This window comes from Stigmatopora argus, chromosome 21 (assembly GCF_051989625.1).
Source record: "Stigmatopora argus isolate UIUO_Sarg chromosome 21, RoL_Sarg_1.0, whole genome shotgun sequence".
Lineage (NCBI taxonomy): Eukaryota > Metazoa > Chordata > Actinopteri > Syngnathiformes > Syngnathidae > Stigmatopora > Stigmatopora argus.
In genome coordinates, this window is record NC_135407.1 from 3469118 (window position 1) to 3491678 (window position 22561).

The 22561-nt window shown below is 44.7% G+C and overlaps 1 protein-coding gene across 4 annotated transcripts in view; it reads left to right on the top strand.

The window, feature by feature from the left end:
- Nucleotides 1-22561, top strand: part of grin2da (glutamate receptor, ionotropic, N-methyl D-aspartate 2D, a) — a 43545-nt gene that overhangs the window by 15069 nt on the left and 5915 nt on the right. For 2 of the 4 annotated variants that reach the window (XM_077589839.1, XM_077589840.1), the window contains 16 exons: nt 518-1072; nt 1793-1930; nt 2293-2559; nt 5298-5485; nt 6613-6753; nt 11323-11437; nt 11948-12153; nt 14416-14813; nt 18263-18388; nt 18624-18736; nt 19856-19972; nt 20728-20888; nt 21414-21483; nt 21550-21667; nt 21796-21857; nt 21944-22117. In XM_077589839.1, coding sequence (XP_077445965.1) covers nt 653-1072; nt 1793-1930; nt 2293-2559; nt 5298-5485; nt 6613-6753; nt 11323-11437; nt 11948-12153; nt 14416-14813; nt 18263-18388; nt 18624-18736; nt 19856-19972; nt 20728-20888; nt 21414-21483; nt 21550-21667; nt 21796-21857; nt 21944-22117 — 2814 coding nt within the window. In that variant the 5' untranslated portion in view covers nt 518-652. The remainder of the gene's footprint in view (nt 1-517; nt 1073-1792; nt 1931-2292; nt 2560-5297; nt 5486-6612; nt 6754-11322; nt 11438-11947; nt 12154-14415; nt 14814-18262; nt 18389-18623; nt 18737-19855; nt 19973-20727; nt 20889-21413; nt 21484-21549; nt 21668-21795; nt 21858-21943; nt 22118-22561) is intronic. The other 2 variants (XM_077589841.1, XM_077589842.1) reach the window with 2 other exon arrangements.

Consider the following 22561-nt stretch of genomic DNA (forward strand, 5'->3'; position numbering starts at 1 on the left):
TTCATGTCAGTCCTGTTTAACTCTGACTCTCCAGATTTAAGTTACGGCTAGTGTTACATAATAGGGGGGTACTCGGACGTTTGGTCGCCCGGATGTTTGGTCGCCGGACGTTTGACAACATGACAGAGAGTTTAATGTTGAAACCAGCTCTCAAAATTATATTCATGAGAGACAGAGTTTAATATCTAAATATCTACTGTTGAAACCAGCTCTCAAAATTATATTCACCCGGGGGACCAAACGTCCGGGCGACCAAACGTCCGGTCACGTAATAGGGGTGACCCTACTTTGCGATTATTGCGGCCATGTCTGGTCTACATTAACCGCGATATTCCACTGCAGCTGACTAAGTGATGATAGCAATTACGGTACATTTAAACGGTATCGGTACATTTGAAGATTTTAGTCCAATTGAACGATGGGTCAGTTCCAATGGATCGGGCCCCAAATCAGAAAGCACGCCCCGAAACGTTGAGCGTGGCGGTCTGACGACACGTGTGGCCTTGTATCTTCTCAGGGTACGGCGGCCTCAGCAGGTGAAAGGCGGCGAGCGAGCGGCAGCCCCACCCGAGAAGCGGCGCCAGCCGGGCCTCCCCCCTGCCGAAGCCCAGCGTCACCCCCCCGTCCCCGCCCGTCCGCCGCCCGTGCCCCCATGGCGGCGCCGCGGCCGGCCTCTCGCCTGTCGCTGCTCTTGGCGTTCCTGGCCTGCGCGGGGCCGGCGCGGCCCTCGCCCCCCTTGCTGCTGCGGCCCCGGGAGAGAGAGAGGGACTCGGGTGGCGTCAACATCGCCGTGGTCCACTCTGGCTCCTCCCTGCTCCCGGAGACGACAACGGCGGGGGGCGGAGAGCCGGGCCCCGGCGAGAGGGCCCCCGGCGAGAGGGCCGCCGCCGCCGCCGACGTGGCCTCCTTAGCGGCGGTGGCGGCGGCGTCGTTTTCGCTGGCGGCGCTGGTCGGGGAGGCGGTGATGACGCCGTCCGGACCGGCCAACGTCATTTACTTGGCGGTCAACGAGAGCAGCCCGGGGAGCCTCCTGCTGCAGCTGTGCGAGTTGCTGGCCACCACCCCGCTGCAGGTAGCCGAAAACATGGGCGGCGTGTGGCGTGGGGAAGGAGAGAAAAAAAAAGGGAAAAAAATTGCGCGCTCACTCGCTCTTCACGCCGCCTTTGTTATTAAATCACAACTCATTTGCATGTCGCCTCGGCCCCTCATTTGCATATCAAGTGCTCTCCAGCGAGCGGCGAGCTGTCAGCGTCGCTTAGCATCAATTTACGCAGCTGGAATGCAGGCGCGCGCCGGGGTCACAAACTACACACAACTTCTTTTGTCTTCCTTTTAACTCTCACGCTGCGTTGACACCGCCCTCCTTAGTACGTTGTTGGAATTGAGGGACTCCCTGGACGCCAACGCGTGTTCAACTCAGTCCGGTTGGGGGGCCACATTCATCCCAACTCGATCTCCCCCTTATTTTTGGCCCAATTAGTCAACTTGCTAGCCGCCATTGACACCACTAGATCAGTCCAAATGGTTTAGCGTTGAAAGATGAGCATCCACAGCCACTTTAAGTGAATTGGACATGTATCATTGTCAATAGCAGGCAATGAGTTCATTTCCTCGTCATTTTAGGGCACTTAGAGGTGACTTTTGGGGAATTTTGGATCATTTCCTTAGGGATGTTTCTGGTTGCTTTGATGGTTCCTGCTGATATTTGGGCATTTCCAAAAATGTGGCAGTTTGACTTTTAGTTTGGCTTTTAAAAAAAAAAAATGAACACCAACTTTTGCGTATTTTGCAGGGACTGGTGTTTGAGGAAGAGCGGCCGCTGCCCCCCAACCGGGCCCCGCTGGCCCCCATGCTGGAGTTCATCTCGGCCCAGACGGGCGTTCCCGTGGTGGCGGTGGGCGGGGGCGCCAGCCTGGGACGGGAGCCTCAGGTACTCCTTTCATTTCCTGCCGCCTGCCCGCCGACATTTCCGTGTCAATCAATGTGTGAATAATACATAAAGGGGGAAATGAAGGCCTGCTTTAAGAAAAGCACAATGGAAGGTCAGCGGCGTCGCGGGGGGAATAAAAAACGGGGATCAACAAATCATTGGCTCTTTAAGCACCATTACAAATGGACTTTTATTTGCAGCCAATAAGCCATTAGCAAATGAATCATTTTCAGACATTGACCTTACAACACACATTTGTTAGCCGCAGCAAATAATGCCGTTTGCACGTGCGTAGGTGAATATTTTTGCGCACAAACGTGAACGAATGCAAGGAATTGACGTTGTCTGGCGTTGGTCTGCAGGAGAGCGGCTCCATCTACCTGCAGTTCACCTGCTCCACGGCGCTGCAGCTGGAGGTCATCTTCGAGGTGCTGGAGGAGTACGACTGGACGTCCTTCTCGGTGGTCACCACGCGCCACCACGGCTACCAGGACTTCCTGGACATGGTGGAGGGCATGACGGACGGCTCCTTCATCGGTTGGGAGACAAAAAGCGTGGTGGTCCTCAACGTCACCGACGACCCCGGCGGCGCGCGAGCCAAACGCGTGCTCAAGGACAACGAGGCGCAGGTGAGGAATGTCTTTTCGTCACTTTCAACTGTTTTTTACGGACGTTGGCACGAGTAGCTAATTGACGCAAAAGCCGTCGGCGTCAATAGACATCCAATCAATATATATAGATATATACACATACATGTTACCTATTACATTTATATGCAAATGTACAAGTGCATTAGTTTACATTGAAATAATGCTCGATATAGGACATTTTTATTGAAATTATAAATATTTTTTCAAAAATGGAAGCGATCCTTGGACTGCTTGTTGGAGTTTTCAAATGTTTTATTTGCGCTAAGGTGGTTTGAAAGCAATCAAGGTTTCGTATTGTGCCAAAGCGACTTTGTTGCGCTCGGTGAATTCCTTTTCCAATGCGAGCGAGCGAGAGAGCGGTCGCCCCAGTGGCTCATCTCCGCTGGAAGCCAATTAAGCAACTTATTAGCAAGAGAATGATGAGGCTTTAATAAAATAAAGATTCATTGATTGCCGGCAAAGTAAGTGCAAATTAAATTGATTTTTGGGTGGTTTATCTGCGGACAAAAGAAGTGCTGCTTCAGCCAAATACTGAACGGACGGACACTTTATATTAGATACTGTATCTGCAATTACCTTAAGTACATAAAAATTATAATAGTCCAAAATTAAAGTGAAGAAAATGACAGAAAAATACAAGGGAAAACAAAGGAAAATCCTAAATAAATAAAAATGTAAAGGTAAATAATATAAAGAAATACAAAATATTTTTGAAAATATAATAACAAAAAAAACAGATTACTACGTCTTTTAAATAAATAATTACGTATAACTAAATAGAGGACATTTACGTGACTTCATTTTTTAATGTTGGATTTTTCTCATTTTTAGCTACATTGAATTTTCTAAATTCAATGTTTTTTTTATTTATAAATACTACTGTCATGTACTTGCCGTGTTTTTAAGCTAATGCTGCATTTCCCAAAGAGGACCCCTGGCCACGAAAGGGTTAAAGAATCCAAAGCAAAATGAAGCCCAGGGGGAATTTCCCAGTACTATTCCCTTCCAAATTCCGACACGTGCATCTCGCCAGTCATTTGCGGCGAATTTTGCTGGCTTCATTTGCGTTTCTCGCTTGTTTATTTTTTTGCTTCCCGTAGCTAACCCTTTTCCGTCCCTCGGGGGGGATACAGACGTCAGCCTCCTCTTTTTTCCTCCACGTTCATGTCATTCTTTCAAAAAGGCGGACGGATTCCCTCCCGCTGAGCTTCTGGCCTTTGATGGGGAAGGCGAGAGGGTGTCTGCGCTCCTCGCCGCCAAGCGCCGTCCGTCCATGTCTCATTAGCATGGACGGACGGCGTGGCCGGGGGAATTCTCACATCTTCTCCTTTCCAGTTGCACGCTTTGGGCTAAATAGGCTCTTTGTGAGAAAGGGGGTTCATTTTATTTTATTTTTTTTGTTAAAATTTTTGCTCCTTTTATTTTTGAATTAAATGGTAGTGGAATTTTTGTCTCAAAAATATAGCAATTCCTTAATTAAAAATAAATATCGCTTTATTAATTCAAAAGTCTTTTAGTTTTTAATTAATTTTCCGTATGTAATTTTTTTCCCCTTTTTTTTTCATTTTACAATTTTTTTAATTTTATTTTTGAATTATATGGTAGTGGAATTTTTGCCTAAAAAATATAGCAATTCCTTAATTAAAAATAAATATAATTTTATTAATTTAAAAATCTTTTAGTTTTTTATTAATTTTCCGTATTTATTTATTTTCACATTTTTGTTTCATTTTACAATTTTTTTAATTTTATTTTTGAATTAAATGGTAGTGGAATTTTTGCCTAAAAATATAGGAATTCCTTCTTTTAATTAACTTGCCGTATTCTATTTATTTCACTTTTTTTTTCATTTTACAATTTATTTATTTTTTTTAGCTTTCATTCAACCGATTCTGCAATATTTAATACTTTTTTGTTAAATACTATTTTATGTTATCCTCCAATATTTGGACAAACAAGCACAAATAGGTTAACATTGAAAATAATGATCAATGAAATGAATGAAATGAAAGGCATAGATAAACGGATGGATAAAAATGAATAATGGATGAACTAATCACCAGCATCTTCACAGTCCTCCTCCTCTTCCTCCTCTTCCTCCTCCTGCTACTCATCCTCTTCACGCCGTTCCTTCTTTCCTCATCTTTTTTTATTTCGACGTTTAATTGCGCCTTTGAATAATTCATGGCCCGACCGACTGTTTCTGCGGCAGCCAATGAATCAAGAAGACCAAGCGCACCACTTGCAATAATGTACACACCCCTCAAAGGCAAAATGACTTTCCCCTCCGCAAACGAAAACGTGTTTGAAGACCACTCGTAAAGTCAGGAAGTACAAAGTCTCCCAGACGGCGCCCTGAGGAACGCCACCCTCCACTTTAGAGCAATACAACCCTCGATTTTAATATTATATACTTCATATATTCTATTTCTTCAATCGGACAGTCGGCTTTGAAATAATCCTTTTTTTTGACGACCTACCGAGGGAAACCCGAACGCGGCGTGGTGCTTTTGAGTGTCACGCTACTCTCAACGACTCCCTCTCGTGTCATTTTGCACTTTCTGGCAAGTGGAACCTGAACGCATCGCGGTACTTGGTTTGAATTTGAAGCAGACGGAATTCTAGTGACCGTTAAATAAGCGAGATGATATTTGATGCTAACGCTAACAGCGCCATCGCCGGTGACAGTTGATGACTATCTTTGGCTCTTTGCGCAGGTGCGTCTGCTGTACTGTTCTCTGGAGGAGGCGGAGCTGGTGTTCCGTGCCGCCTTGGCCTCGGGTCAGGCGGGCCCCAGTCACATGTGGTTCGCCGTGGGCCCCGCGCTTGCCGGTTTGGGTTTGGAGGGGCTCCCCAAGGCCTTGTTCTCCATACGGCCGCAGGGGTGGAGAGATGAACCTCGCAGGTACCCACATTTGACACGTTTTTTTTCTTTTTTGGGGGGCCTGGGGGTCTTTTGCCACCGGGCAAGTGACTATTATCCACTTTTATTTTCAAAATAGACAACACAACAGTGATTATTTTCATTAGCAGTGACATAGAAAAAACATTTTCCAGTCTGTATTTGGAATGTATTAATAGTTGTGTATTTTTTGATAATTATAAATACATTTATAAAGTGATATCACTTAAATAAAAGCAAATATAGATTCTGGTTATGGCTCCAATAACACTCTAAAGTTGATTTTGATTTTTTTTCTTACTCATTGCATGCCAGTTCATAATAAAATTCATTTGATCATTTAAAATGGGTAAAATTGCTCCCGTTTCCCCGCCATCGACGGAGATAGACGTCCAATCTATTTTGAATTCGCTGACCGAAAGCTCCCAGTCGAAATGGATGTCGAGTGCCCGTCGATGGCAGCTAATTAGCGCCATATCACAGCTTAAAAAAGACCTTATTAACTCTAGATGACGTGTATTTAACTAAGCTAATATAAAGCAAACTTATTTAGTCAAATTGAGCTCTGTTTTTATTTTTTGACAGTTAATTAGTCAATTGAATTCTAATGAATCAAATAAAAACAAAATACATTTTTTCCCCCTCAAGATCATTTCCATCTCATTCAAACGCCTTTTTAAATGCAAATTTAAGCGTGGGCCCCCCGAGCACCTTGCGCGAGAATTCCGATGCGTCGAGCTGAGCAAAGTACAGTTAAGGAGACAGACCATTGTTTACCGCAGCGGTTTTGATCGCCGAATGACTGGTCGCCTGTCGTGCCTTTAATTTTTTTTTAAAAAAATACACGAGGGGGCCCCGCTGCCCAATAAACACGACGTGACGAGAAACAAAATCCCCCTTTTTTTTCCTCCCTGCGGCTGAATGATGCGTGCTTTCACGTGTGACCCCGTTTTACGGCGGGGAAGGAAGATGAAACTTTAACGCGTTAGAATTTAATTAAATTTGGCAGCCAAGCAGGTGAAAGGAAGCTTTAAAAAAATAATAAAAAATCAGCAGTAGATTTCTTGTAAAATGTCAAAAACAAATGAATGAATTTCTTTTCTTAATTAAAAATCGGTCCCCTCCCGCAGGCGCATCGCCAAGGGCGTCTCGGTGCTGACCCACGGCGCCATGGCGCTGCGGCGGGATCAGGGCGGCAGCGGGCGGGCTCACTACGCCGGAAACTGTCACAGCGACGGCAACCAGACGCAACGAATGCTCGACAAAATCAGGTAAAGCAAAGTAAATGTTTGCTAATGTGGACATTTTGGAGGGGCTTGTTATTGGACACGGGGGTCCAATAATAGCGAGTGATTTTCTTGTCTGTGTTTCAATGAGTTCCCTGGAAAGAGTTAAGCGTGCTTTTTCAAGTTCTTGTTTTTTAATAGAAAGTTGGGACCATGGGGGCAGTCACAAGAACATTCACATGCGGGGGGCAAAGGTGGAGATGACAAAAGAGCAGGGGAGCTCCCAGATTTAATCTAAAGTGACAGATAAGACCAAAAAAGCTAAGCAGAAGTGCTTCAAATACTGCTCCTACTAGTGGTCGTCTGTAGTAAAAGTAGTAACGACGCAACCCACGCTTGTAGTAAACAAAAAACTAACAAAAAAGCCACAGTTTTTAGCTAGTCGGAGACAGAAAGTGAACACGAGATAAGAGCCTCTGCGGCTCGTCGTCGACAGATTTTTGCGACAAGCCCGACAGGCGCCGTCAACGTCGGCGCCGTCGGATTATTGACGGGAAGCGTTTGGCCCAGACGTGATTGTCGCAGCAGCGCTGACACTTCAGTCGGGCGTCACGTGCGTTTGAACGACGTGTCGCCGAGCAACCGCAGACTCCATTTCAGCCGTGGGGGTGGGCTGACTTTTCCAGAAGTTGTCATGGTGACTCGCCATTCTTGGTTGGCGAGAAGCTGGCGGATAAAAACCGAGAGAGAATACCGGAGTGAGTTGGCAAAGCGTACGTCGGGGATCATCCGGCTACATTTTGTAGTTCAATGTTTTAAGTAAGTCTTCATAGAGTAATATATATAATAATAATAAGTCTTCCATCTTAACAGGGACAAAAATAGAGGGTAGCTAGGCGACCAACTACTTAACCGCTTGCCACACGATGGACTGTTAACGGTTTATTAGCGTGGCTAATAGTGCCTCTCGACAATCCATTAGGACTGGGAGACTGGTCGCTATCTAACAATCAATGGCAGTCACTAGTAGCGCATGTTTGGCATATTTGTTGCGAGAAGGCAAATGATGGCTTACTGTTTATGCATTGCCTTAATGGGCAAGCCATCTTTTACTTTATTTTGTAATGTCAATGCATTGTATTTAATGGGAACATCATCCCCTCCAAAATGTCTGCCACTGAACCAAGTCCATATTTTACTGTATGTCTTATGGGTGATAGTGATAACTTATTTTTTGGGGGCGTTAGTGGAATTGAATAATAACAAATGGCGTCCAGCAGCGCACTAAAGGAGGGCTATTATACAGTCAAAGTTTTGCTGTAAATCATGAACTGGCTATCGAGTACTTTCCTGGGGATCTTGTTGGAGGGATTATTGTTTCCTGTCAATCAAGCCCTTTATTGATTTTGACTTGCGTAGGATCAACTCGACAAACTCTGTAAATCCGAAAGGTCGCCATCCTGCGCGACCTTTGATGTAGAGCGTTGATTCACGTGGACAAAAAAGAAATTGGTCGGTCATTCATTGCATTGAGGGCGACCAATGCATCAGTTTGTCCTTCCTGTCTTATTTTTTTCCACTTTTTCCACTTGTCATGCAAAACGACAAATGGCATGCGGCCCCTGAGACGTGCCGCCGGAGAGGAAAGTGGAAGGAAGGAAGGGAGGGAGAGAGGGAGGGAGGGAGGAGGGTGAGGAAGCTAGGGAGGGGAGGAGCAGGTAGACTCTGGGGGGCTGGCGGGGCTTGATTCAATAATCCTGAATGAAAAATGAGATGCAAGAGCTGCAGGCTGCTTGAAAACACATGTATTTCTCCTCAAACATTGATATTTTATCAGTTATTTTTTAATGCTGAGACTCAAAAAACATATTAACTCATTGGCTGCCAGTGACGGCGGCTGACATCCAATTCATCCGTAACCTCAAAAATGTAGAAATAAAAATGGAGGAATTTTGACTTGTCGTTAGTGTTTTCACATTGCGTTTGCTGTCAATCTTGCCCCTACCAACATGGCCGTCGATGCCTCAAGGCTGTTAGAACTATCGATCCGTCGCCGTCAGTGGGGGGGGCGAGTTTGTCTGGCGGTTGAGCTCTAGCGAGCACGCGATGCGCCCCATTGGTCATTAGCGGCGTGGCATTAGCAGGCGGAACATGGCGTCGGGCTAACTGAGGACATCCGTTCGATGGTAGTTTTATTTTCTACACGGCAGCCAGCCACGTCAGAGGTTGATTGTCAAATTAGCATCAAAGCACAAGATTCTTTTTGACACCATCTCACCGAGGAGACAAAATGGCGTCCCTGGCTGCTCATTCGCTTGTCAGCTAGTCTTGCTCGCATCTGTCGTGTCACCGCAGGCGCCTTCCTGTTGTCTTCACCTTGGCGGCGGCGTCCCTTTTGCAGTGCATTTGTCTTCCAAACACGCATTTGTAAAAGCCCCAAGTCAAATTGGATTGGACGTCTATCGCCGTCGACGGCAGCCAATCCAAATCTGTCGACGCCAGATAAAATAAATACATAACGTGTAGTGAATTGACAAATGTAAACAAGAAAAATCTAGACTTTTTTTCCTTTTAAGTATAAAATTAACACATTTTTCAAAAATTAAATATGAAATAAAAAGTACTAATGTTAAAAAGAAATGTAAAATTAAATTGTTTTTTTTTTAATTAAATTTTGAGTAACATTTTCTCAAAACATCTTAAAAATATTGAAATGGCAGTACTGTTCAACAATGGATTTTTCCACCAATGTCAGGCAAAGATGAATTTGACTTAAATTGAGCTGAACTTCCAAAGACTTCCATCCACATTTCTTGTCCAGACGTGCATTGACATCATTGGTCGTCGGTCGAACATCACGTCGCAGCTTTAGATGATTGTTTTCCCTCCCCCGCTTTTTAACCAACACGGTCAATCCTCCGCAATTGCACTTCCCGAACACGCCGTTTTGCAGCCCCGATTGAATGGCGGGCTATTATGAGGCGGTCACGTGACCAGGCGACTTGATCACGCGCGCCGTCCTCTTCTCAAGCGCCGCTTTTGTTGACTAAACGCTTTGTCCCCGCTCAATAAAACTCATTTGGCGTTTCTTTCGCTTTCCATCCGCTTCCCGACGGTGCGTTTTGTCCTGGGCCCTTTTGTTCCGCCGTCGTTTTGTGACCAAACGGTCGTCGCATTCGCCATTACCAATTGTGAAATGTGTGGCGGCCATGTTGGTAGGGACAACCTCCCCGCTAATGGCATTAAAATGAAGTTGGAACTTCTCCAAAAAGTTGTTATGAAGTTGAAGGCAATAGTCACACTTAACATGATACGTAAACATCAAAAAAATAATTAAAAACATATTTATTTCTCCAGAAATCTGCCCCTCCCAGACGTCTATCGCGGTTAACGGCACTGAAAAATTATCCCTCGGCTCTAAATAGTTTGGCCATTCCTTCTCAAGTTCTGGTTTCTCGTTAGAAACTTTTCCCTCTCTCGGGAGCCGGAATGCAATATTTGCCGGCGTCCATCTTGTTTCCATGGCATCTGAAAAGCCAGGAGCAAATGTCTTTGCGCCAGCGTTAACGTGTCTCATTCTTTTTGTGCCCTTGTCAGCTTTTCTATCTTTGCTCTTTTTTTAAAATTAGCGGCCGGCGTTGCTCTTCACGTCGCACCTCGCTCGCGCTCAAACATCAAGCAAGCACGCTCGCATCGATCTGGACGTTGCACACTTTGGCGGCGATTGGCTCTAGGGTCGCTTTGTCACGAGGCGAGCGTTAGACCGTGGCTGTCACGCTGTTTCCTGCTTTTTCCAAAATAAAATTATAATATAATATTATAAGGGGAAAAAGTCTTTGGTAAATGTTTTTTTTAAATATGGCTGCAATTATTTACTGTGAACTCTTTCCCTGTGATTGAAACAATACTGTAAACGTCCAATCAGGGGCCTGCAAGCTCTTGTAGCTCTTTTCATTCTTTTGTTGTCAATTTAAATGAGCAGAATAGCATGAATATTGAATTGAATGCTTTTATTGTCATTATACAAGTATAATGTGATTTAAAGCTTTCACTATAAAGTTCACAAATATCAGCTACAAACAGACAAATAAATAATGAATGAATAAATGATGAAACATTAAATAAGTGAAAAGGAAAAGATTGACATTTGAATTTGCCAGTATTTCACTATTTTTGCGTTTACTGAGAGGCCTAAAAAAGGTTTTGGATGTTTCTTTTTTTTTTTGTAAAATACTTTTTTTTTTTACATTGTTTATGATATGCTAGTTAGTAATAATATGAAATAAATGAATAAATAAATGATGGAACATTAAATAAGTGAAAAGGAAAAGTTTGAATTTACCAGTATTTCACTATTTTTTGCATTTTTGCTCTTTCATCATTTAAAAAAAAGATTACTTACAGGCCTAAAGGTTTTGGATGGTTTTTTTTGTTTTTTTGTAAGTTTTTTAGTAAAATACTTTTTTTGACATTGTTTATGATATTCTAGTTAGTAATAGAAGAATGGTGAATTAAAATAAAAAAAAACACTAGTTATTGACCATTTCATTCCTAAAGACTAGTGTACTCTAATAATAGTATTTGATTTCTTCTTCTTCTTTTTTCTCTTTTCAGGTACTTCACCAACATTTCCATCGGGGGCCGCGACTACTCGTTCAACAACGACGGCTACCTGTCCAATCCGCTTCTGGACGTCATCTCCTACAACAACGGGCGCGGCTGGGAAGAGGTCAGTTTGTATTCCGCATTGACGCCACGTGCGCTCGCGTCCAATTTACAATCGAGAGTCCATCGGAGCGCCGTCGTTATCTCGGCCGCCGTCATTTCCGTCCTCCTTCCCTCGCCGAACTCCGCCGATCGAACGCCATCGACATAAAGTCAGGAGGGAGCCGTCAAAGCGCGCCGTCAAATGTTAGCATCCGCCGCCAAATAAATTTCCATGTCTTGACGGCCGAGGAAAAAAGATTGTTTCTTTCTCCTTCTTCCTTTTCTGTTGGCCTCCATCGCTGTCATAGCCTCTTCTAATTGCGCTGGGAGCGTCTTTAATCATCTACTTTTATTAGCTCTTCACTTTAGCCTGTCGTAAATTGGCCCTTTTTTTTAAAATCATTTAGGACGAGCTTTGGTTTGGATTAGAATAATAAAACAAGTGGATGTAATGGTCACCTCAGTTTGTATTGTGAAATATTTAGTCTACGGCGAAAGGTCCCAACGAGGAATGGTGTGTTCCGTTTGCCAGGTGGGCTGGTGGGAGAACGGTCACCTGCGTCTGCGCTACCACCCGTGGTCCCGCTACGGCTCCTTCCTGAAGCCGCTGGACGACGCGCAGCACCTGCGGGTGGTCACGCTGGAGGAGCGGCCCTTCGTCATCGTGGAGCCCGCCGACCCGGGCACCAGCTCCTGCATCCGGGACTCGGTGCCCTGCCGGATGCCCCTCAACTCTAGGTAAGTTGCCCAGGTCTCTGATTTGATAAGATTTTTTTAATTGAAAAGGATTCTCATTCCAATGCTTCCAATTTGAATTTGCCCACTGTCGATTGAGTCTTACTGCTCTTCCAGCTAGTATTCATCCCTGTCTCCCTTCCTCCATGTCCTTCTCTTATTGGTCCTATCTTCTTTTACACACACTCCGTCCGTCCGTCCGTCCCCTCATCCTTCCAACTCTTGTCTGGTACTCGGACGTTTGGTCGAAAGACGTTTGGTCGACCGGACGTTTGGTAGAACGGACGTTTGGTCGCCGGGTTGTTACTGTTGAAACCAGCTCTCAAAATTATAATCATGAGAGAGAGTTTAATATCTAAATATCTAATATCAAAATATCAACAGTAAACTCTCTGTCATAATTTGACAGCGAGCGAACCCGGCGACCAAACATCTGTTCTACCAAACGTCTCGTTGACCAAACGTCCGGTCGACCAAACGTCTGGTCGACCAAACGTCCGTTCTACCAAACGTCCGGGGACCAAACGTCTTTCGACGAAACGTCCGGTCACATTCTTGTCTAGGCCTCCTTTCACTCTTCCCCTCCTTTTCCTTCCTCCTGCCCTCCCCCTGTTTTCTCTCTTTCTCTTCCTCCTGCACGTCTTTTCCTCTCGTCATCCTTTCCCTTCTCATTTTTCTTCTACATCCACTCTCCTCTTTTTTGCCTTTTCCTCCTTCTTTTTCCGCTCACCCTCTTCATTTTTTCCTCTTTTTTATTTCACTCTACACAAGTGCCCTTTTTTTCTTTTTCTTCCTCCCTCCACGTACCCTCTTCTCCCTCACCCTCTTTTTACATTTCCTGCTTCATTTCCTCCTCCTCCTTCTCCTCCTCCAATTTCCCCTCTTTTTGTCTCTCTTCCTCCCCTTGTTTCCTCTCCTTCTCCCCATCCTGCATCTTTACTTCCCCCTCTTTTTCTCCTCCTCCTCCTCCTCTTTTCTCTCTTTTACCCTACCCTCCTCGCTCTTCACTCTCCTCCTCTTCCGTCCTCATCTTTCCTCCCGGTCCAATTTCTCCCGCCTCCTTCCACCTTGTCGGCATTTGACTCTTCCTCCATCCTTTCCCCTTCCTCCTCCTCCTCCAATTTCCCCTCTGGTTTCATCTCCCCTCTCCTTCACCCCTGTGCGCGCATCCCCGGGATGGAAGTTAATGGCTCCCACTAACCTGATTAGCGCTCATCAGAGTAAAGTGCGCGTGCCGACACACAAATCAACAATCTCGCCTCGCCGCCTCGCCACGCACACGAAAAACATCATATAAATGCAAATAGAATCTAATCAATACGGCAAAGCAAGTGCTACTATTTTTCCTTTGTCTTCCTACAAGACGCCGCGGTAGGATCGAGATTCGCCGGTTAATAATCGGCGGCCTCGTAACCGCCCCGCGCCCGTCTGCGCCAGATAAGCTGGTGACTGGCAACTCACGACCCGCCTGGCCAATGGCAGATAACAAGTCGCCCTTCCATCAATTTGATTGGCCAAGGGGGAATACTGCTGCTGCACTTTTGAAGTTCACCTGTTTTTAACCCGCTCGCTCGCATGCATAAACATACAAGCGCACCATCTTATTTTTTCCTCTTGTTGTTGTTGTTAGATTTTTTTTATCTGCTACCAAGGTTGCCATCAAGGTCTTGGATTTGGTAGGACATTTTGGATTGGTCGCAGTGTTGCTAGGTGACGGGACAGACATTCAAATGCCAGGCAGGAGTGGGAAATGGCCGTAAGACAAAATCCAGATGTCGGCGTGTGAGGCGGGGAAGAATAGGTCTTGAATTGAAATTTGCCAGGCGATCATTGGATGCCATTGACGGCGGTAGACGTCCAACCCATTGGGCCTGGGAGGGGCGAATGAACGGAAGTTCTAGCGCCATCGATGTTACTGAAACATACATTGGATGTCTATTGACGGCTATGTAAATACATGTGTGGTGACTTCGTAAGATAAAGGAATTGTAATGTAAAATAAAAGGGGTGATTACATTTTAGGGCCGTGAGGTCAAAGGCTTTATTTGATTGACATTTTATCCAGCTGTGATGATATTTTTTTATAAAAATGTATAAAGGGGTCAAAGGTGATGTTGTCCAAAACTTCAGTTGACATCGGAACCACCTCACCTCATCTTAAATTTGTATTAAAATAGCAACGACACCGAACAATGATCATTTCATGCCCGCCATCCCAGATTTGATGTCAATGGCTTAAAGCAGATGTTGCCCTTTCAATTGCAGCCTAGTGGTGGAGGGGACATCTCCCATGAAGCATTGCTGCAAGGGCTTCTGCATCGACGTCCTCAAGAGGCTGGCCAAGATCGTGGGCTTCACCTACGAACTCTACCTGGTCACCAACGGACGCCACGGGAAGAACATTGACGGCGAGTGGAACGGCATGGTGGGCGAGGTGGGTTTCCCGGCGAGCGCCGGCTTCCCCTTTTCCGCCCGCTGTTGCAGCCCGCTCCACCCGGATTTTTCTCAGGTGGTGTCCAACAGGGCGGACATGGCCATCGGCTCGCTCACCATCAACGAGGAGCGCTCGGAGGTGGTGGAGTTCTCCGTGCCCTTCGTGGAGACGGGCATCAGCGTCATGGTGTCTCGCAGCAACGGCACCGTCTCGCCATCCGCCTTTCTCGGTCAGTTTCCTTGACGTTACTCGATGCGGCTTTGTTTGGAGCGTTTTTGGCTCACGCCGCAAACCTCTATGTGGGCCAAAAGATGAAATTAGGGTCGACAGAGGTGATTTAGGGGACGATGAGATGGCTGACATGGCGGCGCACTATTGGTTATTCATAGGGAGGGCTGAACGCGGATAAATGTTCGGCTTTGGGGTGACACAAGTGACCGTGACTCATTTTTAGGATGGCAAAAACAGGTTTAGGAGCGGCGCAGGTTGCAGAGGGGATTTTTTGGTTTGTTTTTAGGGTGGAAAAATGGGAGCGAGAGACAGTTGACATATGCCGGAAAATTGGTGGGACCAGTTTTTGGTCACACGGGTAATTGTTAGTGTGGCAAAGATGGATTTAGGACAACACAGCCAACCGTGTGTCATTTTTAGGGTGCCAGTCACAGATTTAAGTGTATCGCGTAGTTTTTTTTAAGGTGGGAAAGTGGGAAATTGAGGTTGAGACAAGTGACATATGCCGCAAAACAGACTGCTTGCATTTTGGGTCACTTTTAGGGTGTTACAAATTTTGCTTAAGGGTGACCCAGAGGACAGATATGTTTTTTTTAAAAGGGAGAAATTAAGGTAGGCATGGTAGGGATGTGACTTGTGTGAAATTCGGTGCAACACGGGTGGCCGGCCAAGTGACAGAGATCCTTTCTTTCGATCGATGATATGCCCCACGTTGTTAAATGGCATCCAAGGCAGCCGGTCGCGCGTCGACTTTGAACTTCTGCCCTCTTCTGGTTTGGTAGGAAGCCGACTTGGAGCTTATCTGATAGCTTTGCGCTCCATGCTAATGCTAAGCGCTTCCACGCCCGCCGGCGTCGCTGGCTTTCACCTTCAGTCCTCCTCTCGAATGCCGCAGTGATAAAACAATGCAGATGAGGGCATGACGTCCAATCCAATTTGTGGCACCCTCCTCCTCAAATTTCAAATAATTAAAAAATAGATAACAAAAAAAATATAGGAGTTTTTTTTTGCACAAACTTTTGTTTTGCTTCATAAAATCCTTTTGGATCGCTTTTATGCACAGCATTCTTCTTCTTCAAATTACTATAACTATTCCCAGGTTACTTCTTAACTTTTGGGTATTTAATGTGTCTCTTCTTGTCCAATTAGTTTCAATTTTGGATTAGTTCCTGCTGATTTGGGGGCATTTTTGGCTAGATTTCCAATCAAAAGATTCTCAACCCAAATGCATTGACGTCCAACAGCGAATGGCTATTTTTCATATCAATTTTCTCTTGTCTGGCAGTGAATGCGTCAAAAAGAGCTGACTTGTAAAAATAAAATGTCCGACTAAAACATCCCCTGTAAAACAATCTTGGCACAGAAGCCTCCTTTTAAATCTGTTTGACATCAAAACAGATAAGCAGCATGACTCATCAATAATTCTGTTCCGATGATGTAAACTTGGGGGTGGATAAAAAAAAATCAATTTGCCATGCTGTAAACATCAGTTCAACCTTCACTCTTAATGAGTCATTTTACGAGGCTACTTCTTAATAAAGAATAACGCGCCGTAGGAAATCAAGCCAGCTAAATGTTTACAAGCCGCCTCCCAGATGGCGCCGCGTCGCTTTCTTGCGCCGATCGCCGTCAACGGAGGGCAAAGCCGCCTTTTTACCACTTGATCCGCACGAGCCATCTAGCGCCCGGCGCCCTGACCGCGGCGTCGCCGAGGTGGCGTTTGATCCGATTAGAGCCCAGCGGAATCCGCCCGCGGTCCGCTTGGCAAATCTCCGCGACAACTTGAAGGAATTTTGGCTTCCCGCGGAGCTCCGCCTCTCCTCTCCTCATCCCCGCTTCATCTTACACATCTGATGCACTTCATTATGTCCACATACGCTTCCGAAGAAAAGCCACGCGAAGCCTTTTGGCTGACCTTTCGTTACGTATAAATTGCTCGGAAAATGGCATCTGATCCGCGGCGCTAAAAATGGCATCGTAGGAGTCGGCGAGCGCTCAGAATTAACATGTCCATTACGTACTGTTTTTTACGGACGTGAAGTCCAATTATTTAAAAAAAGATTACGTATTATAGTTTACGACTTCTATGCAAAAATGAGCTATCCTTTCTGAAATGACGTTACCTTTTAATTTTGTGGTGCTCACGAGACACGAGGGACAACTTGCACTTTATTATTTTAAGTAGAAAAATAAGCTTTCATTTAAAACTGCAAACAACAGGGACAATTAATAGCCGGTCATTAACTCAAAATTTCCAAGCACATTTACGACTTATCATTTGTATTTTAAAAAAATGGTACTTTTCCAAATGTATTTTCTGAAAACATATCTGTCCAATGGTGTGGCTTTCAGTCATCCTTCTGCTGGCAATTTCAATGACTTTATGACTTGTAGATGTCCAATTCATTTGAAGCGGGAGGTTGGCATTGGAATCAACGTGAAATCATTGGGTTGAGTGGGTCACCTTTTGTTGCGTTGGGATTATTTCTGTTGTTGTGGGGCATTTTGGGGGTCAATTCCTAATGGGTGGTGTCATTTCCAAGTCAGTTCTTATTGATAGTGGTTTGTTTGTTTGTTAATTTGGAGGAATTTAGTAGGATTCTCTTCTTGTTGATTTTTTGGGAGGGGCATTTCTTGTCTTGTGTCAATGTTGGAGTTATTTTGGGTACAATTATGTGTGTACAACAAAGAAATATTAATCCTTATATGTATGTGTGGAATATTAATCATTATAAGCAGACAAACGCTCAGTATAACTGTTACCCAAGGACACTTCCCCCTGCAGCTGGCCACGAGGACATTTAATTGTTTTGCCCTATTCCGAGGACTATTGACCTGACAAATCACCCAGTGCCGGGCCGAGGACTGTTGATCTGAGTTTGCAATGAAGATCTGTGAAGGACTCTTAAATTGCTTTGACTTGGATTCTAGAGCAGATGGCGATAATCGAATCAACTTCCGAAAATACTCGCATATTGTTTTGAAATAGTGTTGCTCGTTTCACCTTTTATGGAAATTGTTTTGCTTACTTGTGCAAATTCTTACGCAGTTGTTTTTGGTTTCCGACCTGATATGCAATTGTTGTTGCAGTTGTTTTTTGACTTTAATTGTGTTATTCGGTTAGCTTATGCAATTGTTTGAATAAGATAAGCTTAATTGTTTTGATTATGTGCGACTAAATATTAATGAACCTATCAGTCAGGGTCATTTACAGGTCACTTATTGTTGATCTTGTGGATTTGAGGTCATTTGTAGGTCACTTCCCCTTGAGTTTGGTCATTTGCAGGTCATTTCCCCTTTCTATGAATAACATGTTGATTTTTTTGTTCACTCCCCGTTGATTTTGGGACATCTTGTACAGTTCACTCCTTGTTGATTTTGGGGCATTTCCTTACAATATGCTCATTTTGTTGACACTCATATTTTGGCTTTCCATTTTTTTTCCAGAGCCGTACAGCCCAGCCGTGTGGGTGATGATGTTCGTCATGTGTCTGTCGGTGGTGGCCGTCACGGTCTTCATCTTCGAGTTCTTCAGTCCGGTCGGGTACAACCGAAGCCTGCAGAGCGCCAAAAGTAAGACCCGAACGAGATAAAGTGGGCGTCAACGACGAGCTTGAGGTTTTTTTTTTTTGTCTTCTTTTTTCTACGTGATTGATCGTTCCCGTCCCCCCGCCTGGCCCAAAACATCTAATCACGTCATTTATATTCCGTCGCATGTCCCCCGTGCGATTATCACGTCAGAGTCGATCACGACAGCCAGTGATTTTTTTTTTCCCCCCCAAGAAAATGTCATGTCTGTTTGGGTCAGAGTCGGGCGGCTCCAAGTTCACCATCGGCAAGTCGGTTTGGCTCCTGTGGGCGTTGGTCTTCAACAACTCGGTGCCCGTGGAGAACCCCCGAGGGACCACCAGCAAGATCATGGTGAGATTTCTTCTTCTCCAACTTCACCTCGTAATTGGTTTGGAAACACGGAAGGAGGTCAGGTGTTAATTGAAGGACGCGGACGCGGCGGGCGCTCAAGAGCTTCTCGTTAGCGTAGCCGAGGCGCTTGAGAGATTTTCTGCCAATCAGGAATCAGGCTGAGGGCTCATCAGCGGCTGGCATGACTCAAGTAGGTCGGCGCGGGCAACTTTTAATTGTGGCTAAATGTTTAATGTTTAAATGATGTCAGTCAGGAATTGGACGTCTCGCGCCATCAATGACGGTTCATTTGGGCTACTATGCCGAATTTATAATTGGAGCTTCAACGAAGGTGAACGTTTTGATAGTCAAATGATTTAGACACATTGTTGACCCTTAAAATTGTCCATATCTTTTTTTAGCCTCCTAGTAGATACTTTATTTAAATTAGAAAAGGTTTCAATAAAACAAAATGGAGAAAAAGCAGCAAACATTCGTTTGCATATTTTTCTAAACATTTAAATGATATTGTTTTGTTGAGCCTCTTAGTCGTAAATATTTTCTTCTTTATCATATTTTAAGGTTTTTGTTTTTCATGAAATATATTTTTAGAGCCACTTATTATTCTTTTCTTTTTGTAAATATTTTTTTCATTATGAAATGAGTGGCACAACAAACATTCCCTTTAAAAAGATTTTTTGTTTTTGATGAAAATACCTTTTTAAAAAAGCCTTTTAACAGCAACAATTTTATCGATTTTACTAAAAACAAAAAGTGAACAGTCACATTCTCTTTATTAATTTATTTTTAATGGGAACAAAAAGCAGTCCAAAGTAAAATAAATATAAATATATATATAATTGTTTGTTTTACTCACGACTTGGTTTCTCTGTGACATCACTTCAAATGATGCAATTCTATGTAACAACGTCGGCGTGGCGTGGCGATGTCATTTTACGATGACCACTCCCGTGACTCCGCCTAAGGATGAAAACATGAACCCGCTCTACGTGATGTTCGTCTTCTTTGCGTGGCTCTACGTGAGCCTGCTGGGCTACCTGCTGTGCATCCTGACTTTCTCCCTGGTCCGAGAGATCTTCTATTAACGCCACTTCGGGATTTGGGGTGTGCTCTCCGTAGGTTCTGGTGTGGGCCTTCTTCGCCGTCATCTTCTTGGCGTCCTACACCGCCAACCTGGCCGCCTTCATGATCCAGGAGGAGTACATCGACACCGTGTCGGGACTCTCCGACAAGAAGGTAAACTCACTCGAGAGTGTCCTTCGTCATGTCATGGTGACACGCTCATGCTATATTCAATTAATTATCAAGTGTAGTCCACATGACCCAAAATGTGAAGTCCACACTCATGGTTGCCAGGTCTTAATTAAATATGTAATAGTTCTTGTTATTGGAATTAGTCAGTATTTTTATTCATTGTATTTTTAGTTTAAATACCTTATTTTAAATAACAAATCTAAATGGGCACAATATACTCTGTGTATGACTGGCAATAAGCCTAAAGTTAATAAATAAAATCACATTATTTTATTTTTAACTTAGTTTAGAACATTTCACAAATAGCAAATCATTAATTAGTATTTTTTCAATTATTAAATACATTGCTGAATACTCAGTGTTTATCTTTTCCTTTTTAAGCTTGTTTTAATTGAAACAAATATATAGCTAGTATGTATATATGATAGTCACTAAGTATTAGCATATTGTTAATTTAAAAAAGCATTTAAGATTAATAAAGAATAAAAAAAACTCTGGTTATGACCTCTAATAACACTAAAGTCGATGACTAATTAAAAAAAATGAAAATCATTAATAACATGTTTTAAATCCCTTTTTTTGTTGGGAAAAACTCATTTTCAATGGAGATGAACTGCAATTTAGTTTTTTATTGGAAAATGTTTTAATTCCCCTTTTTAAAAATTGACGTGCTATTGGCCGTTATGCTTGGTGGATGACACCCGGGTTAAAGTTGGGTCCCGGTCTCTCGCCCCCAGTTCCAGCAGCCCACGGAGCAGTACCCGCCCCTGCGCTTCGGCACGGTCCCCAACGGCAGCACGGAGGAGAACATCCGCTCCAACTATCCCAACATGCACCAGTACATGATCCGCAACAACCAGAAGGGCGTGGAGGAGGCCATCGACAACCTGAAGACCGGGTGAGCCTCGGAATAGAAATGGCGAGCGACGCTCGGGTTGCTTGGGCAGGTTCCGCGATGAAGGCTTTCCCCCCCCGGATCAGTTCCCTCTCCTTTACACGTTCCCTTATCCATCCTTCGGGCTTTGCGTTCCTCCCAGAAGAGAAACGGGAAGGATGTCGAGCACGACTCGGCAGATGCGCTCTTCGCTCGTCGTCATCCCCTCGGCCGAGCCGAGACTTTGATCCGTTTGTCGATGGGGGAAGTCTCCTCGCACTCGGCGACTCATCGCCGCCGCCTTCGGCCAAAACAAGACGGATACACTGGCGAAGAGCAAATGCTTTGGGAAGAATTCCAGAATTGGCGTGCGTCGTACTGACGGTGGCTACTTGACTTTTAATGGGTGTTGGAAAAGGAATCAAAGCGCCGTTATTCCATCGGAGGCCAGGCCGTCGTAGTTGTAGTTGATGTGTAATTCCATTTTGTATTCTGGTTCTTCCGCATGTGTTTTTGTTTCACGTCCACGCTGGTTTTGTGTCTGTACAGGAAACTGGACGCTTTCATTTACGACGCCGCCGTGCTGAATTATATGGCTCGCAAGGATGAAGGCTGCAAGGTCAGCGACGGAGCGGTCGCGTTTCGGTCCATGCCGACCGACTAAAGACCGCACGGATGATTTTAGGTGATGACCATCGGATCCGGAAAAGTCTTCGCCACCACCGGTTACGGCATCGCCCTGCACAAGAACTCCCGATGGAAGCGACCGCTGGACCTGGCGTTGCTGCAGCTCGTGGGAGATGGTACGGACGGAACGTCTTCTCCCGCGTATTACCGAAGCGGATCAGGAAAATCCGTGGCGCCCAGTTTATTGTTAGAAACCTCAGACCGCGGTGACTCATGTCCCGTCGTTGTGTGCGGTTTGTTGTAGACGAGATCGACATGTTGGAGCGTCTCTGGCTGTCGGGGATCTGTCACAACGACAAGATTGAGGTATGGCAACATTTTCGAATAAGTGTCACATTTTCTTTTCTGTTTTTAAACTGACAGCTGCACTTCACGCTTTGCTGCAAATTCAGGTCATGAGCAGCAAGCTGGACATCGACAACATGGCGGGCGTCTTCTACATGCTGCTGGTGGCCATGGGCCTCAGTTTGCTGGTTTTTGCCTGGGAGCATCTGGTCTACTGGAAGCTGCGACATTGCATCAAGCGCTCCGGTGGAGGAATGGACTTCCTCCTGGTACTCAGCAGGGTGAGTACCACATCAACATCCACACTTACTGAAGAGCTTTGTCAATGGTCGCACACCTTTTTTTTTTTTTCAAGACCCAAAAGCTTTTATGTTTATGCGCACCCCCCAGAGGGAGATGAAAAACCACTCTGACATAATGCTTACCCCCTATTAGAAAGCTAAATCAAGGGCTTTTATCTTTCTGACCAGCCCAAAAGCACTTGACCACGCTTAGTCGGGATGCAAGACGGATATAAACTCCCCTGCCGGATCTGGTCGTTCGTGTGCTGAATGCTAACAATTGCGTGACCTCCCCTTACGAGCTGAGTTAGCTTGGAGCTCCATTTCTAACATACTTGGCCATAAATGCTAAAAGTGCTTTGTTTTTAGATGGATAATCTTAGTTTGTTTTGATTCAAATTCTGAAAAAGGTTATATTTTGACCCATTGGTTTCTTTCTATATA